Source organism: Austrofundulus limnaeus, unplaced genomic scaffold (assembly GCF_001266775.1).
Source record: "Austrofundulus limnaeus strain Quisiro unplaced genomic scaffold, Austrofundulus_limnaeus-1.0 Scaffold41, whole genome shotgun sequence".
Taxonomy (NCBI): Eukaryota; Metazoa; Chordata; class Actinopteri; order Cyprinodontiformes; family Rivulidae; genus Austrofundulus; species Austrofundulus limnaeus.
Window position 1 is genome coordinate 2,096,046 of NW_013952443.1, and position 8,056 is coordinate 2,104,101.

At 39.2% G+C, this 8,056-nt stretch overlaps 1 protein-coding gene across 1 annotated transcript in view; it reads left to right on the forward strand.

Moving 5' to 3' along the window:
- Nucleotides 1-7,497, forward strand: part of mllt1a (MLLT1 super elongation complex subunit a) — a 24,605-nt gene extending 17,108 nt beyond the window's left edge. The window contains exons 8-13 of the mRNA XM_014007255.1: nucleotides 261-348; nucleotides 555-666; nucleotides 927-1,026; nucleotides 1,603-1,668; nucleotides 1,880-1,951; nucleotides 4,190-7,497. Coding sequence (XP_013862709.1) covers nucleotides 261-348; nucleotides 555-666; nucleotides 927-1,026; nucleotides 1,603-1,668; nucleotides 1,880-1,951; nucleotides 4,190-4,318 — 567 coding nt within the window. The 3' untranslated portion in view covers nucleotides 4,319-7,497. The remainder of the gene's footprint in view (nucleotides 1-260; nucleotides 349-554; nucleotides 667-926; nucleotides 1,027-1,602; nucleotides 1,669-1,879; nucleotides 1,952-4,189) is intronic.
- Nucleotides 7,498-8,056: the final 559 nt, after the last annotated feature.

The following is an 8,056-nucleotide window of genomic DNA, read 5'->3' on the forward strand; positions in this document are numbered from 1 at the left end:
TCCTTTCTTCTTCTTTTTTCTTTTAAATATATATTTCATTTGAAAGGAAAAACAAAAAACTACTACTAGTTAAAAGAGAGAATTTCTGAAGGCGCAAACAGACTTTGAAAACTACAACACAGACATGAACAATTCTTCATATTTATTTGTCATTTTTCTATCGATATGGAGCAATATGTTGCAAAACTGCATTATTATTTAATTACTGTTTCTTCTGCTCAGTCTTTTGAACTTTTGCTTTGCTTTTTGACTCACAGCAGTCGGCTCCCTCGAGTCCTTCCAACTCCAGTTCCAGTTCTGACTCCACTTCAGACTCKGACTTCGAGCCGGGACAGAAACAAGGACAAGGTACAGTTCATTTCATTGTTAAATGATGGATTATTTTAAGGTACGAAGGCACACGTCACTTCTGAGGAAAAAAACTAGCAAACAAACAAAAAACAACACTGCATGTTTACAGATGTCTATTAAATATATTTTAGAAGATGAAAATCACTTTTTTGGACCACAGCTTTAGCAAAATTGGTGTTTGTGATGCGGTGCTCGTCCCTCAGGGCCCCTGCGATCGATGGTGGAACAGATCCAGTCGGAGGAGTCGGACGATGACGACAGCAGCTCTGAAGAAGAGACGCCCATCAAGACCAACCCGCCCAACCGCGATTCTCGGTCAGTTCCAGCTTAAACCCCTTCCTGATTGGAGATTTTAGGCAGAATTCTGCACCAGAAATAGATATTTTACACGTCACAGCTAATATTTCACTTCAGGACCAACGTTGATTCAATTAGCTAACCCTGCTAGCGTCCAGAAGTTAGCGCTGAGTCCAGACGCTGACCTCTATAAATGAGACTGAGCAGCAGGCCCAGACGTCCTGTCAGTCCATCAGTCTGTGTGAATGACCTCTGACCTCACCTTGTGCCCCTGCCAGACTCAGCCTGGACAGCGAGAGTGACAGCAGTGACGGCTCGCACCGCCCCAGCCGAGACCCCGCCCCTCCCCCACAAAAACACAGCTCCTCCAACATCAAAGTGAGTCGCACACTCAACCCCGTTTCTCTCTGCTTTCACTGAGCGGAGATTTGAGTTTGACCTTAAAGCAAAGTATTAATAATAAACTTGAACTCAATTAAACTACAAGTGAGGCTCTTTAATTATTTGTAGTGTAACAGTGAAAAAAGTGTTTTTGTGTGGATTTTGTTTTCAGACGTAAACAGTTTTGCATGTTTTGAGTTGAGTCAGACCTTTAGAGTACGGGGCATAAACTGACAAAACTTGAGCAACGTTTCAAAGAAGAGTGAAGAAAAAACATGGTTGGTGATCTGAGAGAGCGATAAGACGACACAAAAGATCACCTCCTGTAACTGGTGCTGAGTGTGGTTCACACACTGTCGTGTTTTGTTGTTCGTTTGTGGCTGAGAATTAAATGTGCTTCTTATTTTATGTCCAGGCRGAAAACAGAAAAATGCACAATAAATAAAAAAAGCTCTGTTTTTTTCCTTCATTGTTCATTTTAGCTTTAATACAGGTCTCAGATGATATTTTGGACGTGGTGTTTTTCACGTTTTCATTTTTTCTTTTCCTTCTTTTCTGGTTTTTATCCTGCAGGTCGTCCGAAAGAGTCCAGATTCCTCTTTTCGCTCAGAGAAGGTGATCAAGAAGGGATACGACAAGGTAGGAAGGGTAAATCAAACTTTATTTTTTTATGCTCAAACTCTCACGCTGCAGGAATAAATTGCTTTCTTTCGTTGCATAGGGTTGATCTTAAAATGAAGATGAACTTTGGATAATTTACTTTATGTAAAGTAAATCTATGTTCAGTTTTTTTAAATTGTATTTTTTAAAGCGTTTACTCACTTCTCACAACTCTTTGTAAATCCTGCAGGCCTACACCGAGGAGCTGGTGGACCTCCACCGCAGACTGATGGCTTTAAGGGAGCGCAACGTACTACAGCAGGTCAGTACTTTATTYGTCATATTTGAAAGTATTTTAAATCTCACTTGGGAAAATGTTTGTTTTATTAGCGTGAACTTTAAAGAGAATTAGAGATGCAATGGTTTTATTTTTMTAAGACGATTCTAAAACCACAACAATCTGCTTTGAACTGAGACAACTTGATGTAATTAGATTTGAATTGTATTTTTATTGTACTTTTATTTTGAACTAGCTTTTATTAAATGGAAGTAGCTATCTTTTTATTCAGTAGCAYCTACAAGTCAAACCAAATAAAACTTTTGTAAAGGTATATAAAATGCTTGAAATAATGGTAAAAATACCTTCACAGAAAAGGATTTTGGTAAAAAYGAATGTCAGTAATAAGAAAAGTATTTTAGTAAAAACTCATGAAACTGCTCACAGTAATCGGGAAAGTAAAAATACTTTTACGCACACTCTAAGAAAAAAGCGTTGAGTTTACTTAACAAAACTGGTTCCGTTAAACCGAGTTAAGTAAATGTAAAACAATTTACATATTTTCTTTTAAAGGAAGTGTGGAAATTGCTTTACTTGGTTTAGTGGAACTAGTTGGTTAAATAAATTCAACACAACATTTTTAGAGTGCGTAAATCAGGAGTTCTCAAACTTTTCGGGTCTGGGGACCACTTACAAGGGTGAAAATTTTTCAGGGACCCCCCTCATAAACTACATTCTGTTTTAAAAACAATTTACTGTCATTTTAAACCCTGAATTCCATGGAAATAGTAATTTTTTTTGTTTGGTTTAGTGTGTTTCGTTTACTAGTGCATCGTTCCCCATATGCATATTTTTAAATTAAAAACAAATTAACAACTTATTGAAATTTTTGAGGACCCCCGAGATACAGCTCACGGACCCCAGTTTGAGAACCTCTGGTGTAAACGACTCCTTTCATGATGAGTTTGGTCATATTTAAATTTGTAAAGTCTAATTATGTGTTAAACTTTTGAGTAAAGAAGTAAAAGTATCATTTGTATTTTTTGTTTTTTGTATTGTATTTATAGGGGCAGATATAAGATTTTTTTTCTTCTTTCTGCTACCTTTCATATAATTTGATTAGTATTTTTTTTGTATGTGAATTTGTTTTATTTTTTTAAATTTAATGAATAAATAAGCATATATACGTATATATATATATATATATATATATAAAATACAGTGATAAACTACTATTGCGTGGAAACGCAAAAGAAAAAATATATATATTTTGAAGTTAATTGAACCTTATAAATTAAAATGAAATGACAGTAATTGAATAAGTGACAAACGTTCAAAGGTACGGAGCTCGCGAGCGGACATGGGAGATTTTTTTCTTTTGCGTTTCCACGCAATAGTAGTTTATCACTGTTGTGCCTGCCGGTTTATTAACAAACTCACATGTTCACCATTAGCAAGTTAGCCTACTGCTTTAATTCAGCTTCAGAATGAATATATCACACAGCCACGCATGGAAGTATGTCATGTGCCAATATTTGAACACAGTGCAGCCACGCAACATCATTGTCAATTTCACGAACTTGTGGCGACACATCCTGTTTTGTTAACCGGATATTTCAAAATAAAAGTCTGATTTAATTCAGTTCATACACAAAACAATCTTTTGTGTGGGAACGCAAAACAATTTTGCGAGGTAACACAAAAGTACCTCGCAGAAAAAGTTTAACACCATGATTGCGAGGTAACGTAAAGATATTGCGAGGTAACACAAAAGTATTGCGAGGTTACGCAAAAGTATTGTGTGGGAACGCAAAAGAAAAAAAAATCTCCCCATGTCACCTCGCGGGCTCCGTACAAAGGCGTATGTAGAAGAGAAACTTATTAAAACCCACCCCGTCTCCAGCAGCATCACAATTATCTCTTCTTATTTATAAGTAATGTAACAATTTACCTTCTTTCTACTCTCAGATTCTTGATTAATGCGATACATTTATTCATCATGGTGTTAAACTTTTGCGTAAATAAGTACAAGTATCAATCTTAGGTTTTGATTTTAACGAAATAAAAGTGAAAGTTGTGATTAAAAAAAATACTTAGTTATTTTTTGAGGAGCTATAATTTTACAAAGTAAATGTACTCAGTTGTTACACACCTGTTTATAAAGTAGTGTGTATAACGTGAAGTGCTTTACAGCAATAAAATAAATAAATAAAATCAAACAAGCATAAAATAACAGCAACAAAACAAGCTTCGGGTTTTAAATGTCTTTTTTTTTCTCTCTAGATTGTCAACCTGATTGAGGAGACGGGCCACTTCAACGTAACAAACACCACCTTTGACTTTGACCTCTTTTCACTGGACGAGTCCACTGTCCGCAAACTACAGAGCTACCTGGAGGCGACGGCCACGTGACAGGAAGTGGAGGCCGGCGCGTGGACGTCAGCGGCGGAGGTAGCCTCGTCACTGCTTCTGCTCCTGGAGGGAGGGGCGCGCGTCCGCCGCGGCYCCCCCGCGAGCCTGACTGAACGACTACCACACAGACAGAAACACGATCGCAAGCACACGACACCGCCTTCACATGACGCCGGGGGGAGAGGAGGGGGTGAGGAAACCGGAGGAGGAGGTGTGAGGAAACACTGGAGTATCTGAACTCCGTCTAGTCAGGATTTTTCACTACACGTCTCTCGTTCTGAGCTGTGGAATTCGCCCCCCACTCCCTCCTTCGCCTTCCTGCACTTACATCGCTCCGGCCTTTTGCAAACCTAATACTTCCCCTCCTCYTCCTCCTCYTCCTCCTCCTCCTCACATGTACACTCCTAACTTAGTGGAACAACACTCCAGTCCCACCGCCCCCACCCCTCATTGTCAGCTGGACCTCATTTCTCTCCCAAAGTCCTCTTGAGTTGTGCGAATGTGAGCTTGTCTGTGCACATGTGTGTGTGTGTGTGTGTGAGAGAGAGAGCACTGCTGAGGTTTAAGAGATGTCTTCGTGGTTATTGATGTCTTTTTTTGTTTGTTTTGTTTATGAAACTTGAGCACAAACAGCCGGTTCCGTTCCTCCCGCCAACACACGCCGACACAAACACGTTTAGGTTACGCTTCACTCTGAACAACCCGACACACATTTTTGTCACGAATTGTTGGCACCGTAACTCTTTAAAAAATGCTTAAACACGCTGAACTTACCTTTGTAAGCTGGAGATAMGTGAATCTTTGAAAGGCACGTTAAACGCTGGTGACTTTTTGTCGTGTTTAGTCGCTCATTAGCTCCTGTTTTCTGGTTACCTGACAGATTATTTGGGCTGCAGGGCTGCCTCCAGCTTGTTCTCCATTAAGTTAATTAAAAACCGGAAACTCTTTGACTCAGAGCTGAAGACGCACACCAGCCGCTGTGTCACCGGAGCCTGTAAAGTCACACTCTGGGCGTTATTTGGACAGCGTAGCGTTTTCCTTTCTTCAAATAGTGCCTGCTAAGAACGTAAAATCAAATCAAGGGGTCTACATCGTGTAAAATATGTGGAGCAGATGTAAAGTCAAAGCTCCTCTTGTAGACGCGTTAGTCTGGGTTGCAGTTTTATTAGGTGATGAATGACGATAAAATGAAAAACGTCTACAGAATAAAGTATTTATAGTGTGTAAAAAGCATTTTTTAAAAGTTTTTGGTGCTTGTAAAGGGCTGTGGTGTGGTTAAGGTGGAGTAGTACCCTGATAAATTTTTTTTCTCATCACACACACAAACACGCCGTGTGTTCTCCAAGTCTCGGCTCAGGTTTTTTTTTTTTGCTGTCTGAGCGTTTTAAAGACACACGTTCTGTTGAGTTTTCCCTCTCCGCTTTCTCGCACTGAAAGCTGAGACTTGACCTCCTGCCGACAGCATCCCCCCCCCCYCCCCTGCCATGAAAGGCCCCTCGCTCCCTCCCCTCCTCCTCTTCCTCCTCCTCTTCTCCTGTTCCTTGTATTTGCGTGTATGAAAGGGCTCGACTGCTCGCGGCCAGAGCACTGGAGGATCGCTCCTGAATTGCCTTCTAGGTGGTGGGTCRGGCCGGGTGTGAGGGGGCGAATTTAAAAAAAGAAGAAAAAAAGAAGCCGTGAAAAAGTAGCCATACTTGTTTCCCAGGATCCAAAAATAAGAAACTTATCAGTGGGGCGGGGTGGGCCACACTTTTTTACATTTTATTTTTCTACAAGTGCTTTTTGTGTAACGATTCCCAGACAGATAACCTGTGAGCTTTGAATGTATATTGCTTTTACTTTTCTATGGCTAGCAACAGCCCCAATCTAGTGCCTTTTTCCTGCAACTTGCAGCATAAATGGGGGGGTATGCTCTCTGTTTAGTCATGCTCACACAGATTAAAGACCACCCCCCCTACAATGCCCCTCCTGGGGATACAAGTGTTAATTGGGATGCCTGAATATCCAGTATTGTCTTAATAGCTTCCATTCCCGCTTCTCCTTTCCAGTGTCTTTGTAGGCTSTTATCCTTTTATCAATAATATCTCTGTTTCACGAAGCCTCCTAGATAATAGTTCTCCTTTTAATTGTGGTAATTTTTTTTTTGTTCCTGCTCTTTGAGATTAGGTTTAGAGTTAGGAAAGCATCAGATGACTGTGGTAGTTTCTCACTTTAATTAGCTCTCCTAAGAGCCGTGTCGGTCGTGTTTTTGTGTTTTTGTGAGAGTGTTTTTTGTCAAAAGAAGAAAARAAGAAGAAGAAGAAAAGATGTAGGCTCCCTCTTTGAGTATTTGGACTAACGATGGAGCGTTCGATCCCAAGATGCCAGGCACTTACACAGCAACAATAATAAACACGCAAGCAGAAAAACGAGGCAAAGTAAATCACTTTTTTCCCCTCCCTGTCTCGCTCTCACTAAAAGATTGAAATGTGTTTTCACAGAGGCCTGAGTCAAGAAGCCAGGTTGTTGGATTAGATGTAAGATTTGGACCGACGCGCTCTTAAAACCAGATCATTTTAAACTGTTTTGGGCTGAGTTGGTTTATGAATGAGCATAACACAACAAAACACGTCATTTATTTTTTTAAATTTCATTTAAACAGCTAGTGGCAAAACCAGTAATCATTTCTTCTTTTATTTATTTATTTTTATATTTTATACCTTTGTTAGGGGCAGCATGTATATTATTGTATCAATATTATTGACATTAGTATAAAAAAATAACTTTAATGCAACTTCTAACATTCAGTCTGGTAGTTCTTATGTTCTTTATGACCAAAATAACACCACTGGAAACATTCTGATTAATTTACTGATTTGCACTGAGCATAAATATAATGGAAAATAGAAAAAAACTTGTACTCTGTAGTACTCTGCTGACTTGTTGTTGCAAAGGTTGCATTGAAATAAACATTTTAAATTCGTACAGTAGCTATATAAACAGTCCATTACTGCAGATCAGAGAACAACTTGGTTAAAAACTATTTTATAAGTAAGAGTAGGGCTGCACATTATGTAAGGTTGGGCAAAATTATGTTGTGTGTAATTAATAGTTTGTTAAAGTGATCCATGGTTAGTTGTAACATTAGACTTTATTTGATAAATATATATTTTAACTGTAAAATAAAGACTGTAAAAATACTGTAGGCTGTTTTAGTTTTTATTTTTAAACTAAATTAAAAAATATATATATTACACGGACAGGACCATTTTATTTACACCTAAAGCATTCTGGGTAAATGATGACGTGGATAGGTCCTAGGTGCGAGTCTGCTAGCGAGCTATATCCACCCTGAAGGTTAATCTTGGACAATATCTGACGATCGACTCTTTTAAATGAAACCAGAGAGCGTTGACAGAGAGGAGAAGTAGAAATGACTCAGCCTGTAACTGAAAATATGGATGGAGGACAACAGTTTAGCTTGTTAGTTTGTCCCGCTAGATATACACAAGGCAATATAGCATCAACGCTAAAGCTAACAGGCTAAGCTGAGGTTCTTCTTCCATGAAGCAGCTCTGTTGTCCTCCATCCATATTTTCAGTTGGAGACTGACCCATTTCTACTTCTCCTCTCTGTCAACGCTCTCTGGTTTCATTTAAAACAGTCGATCGTCAGATATTGTCAAAGATTAACCTTCAGCGCGGATATAGCTCACTAGCAGCCTCGCACCAATGACCTAGTTGACATCATCATTTACCC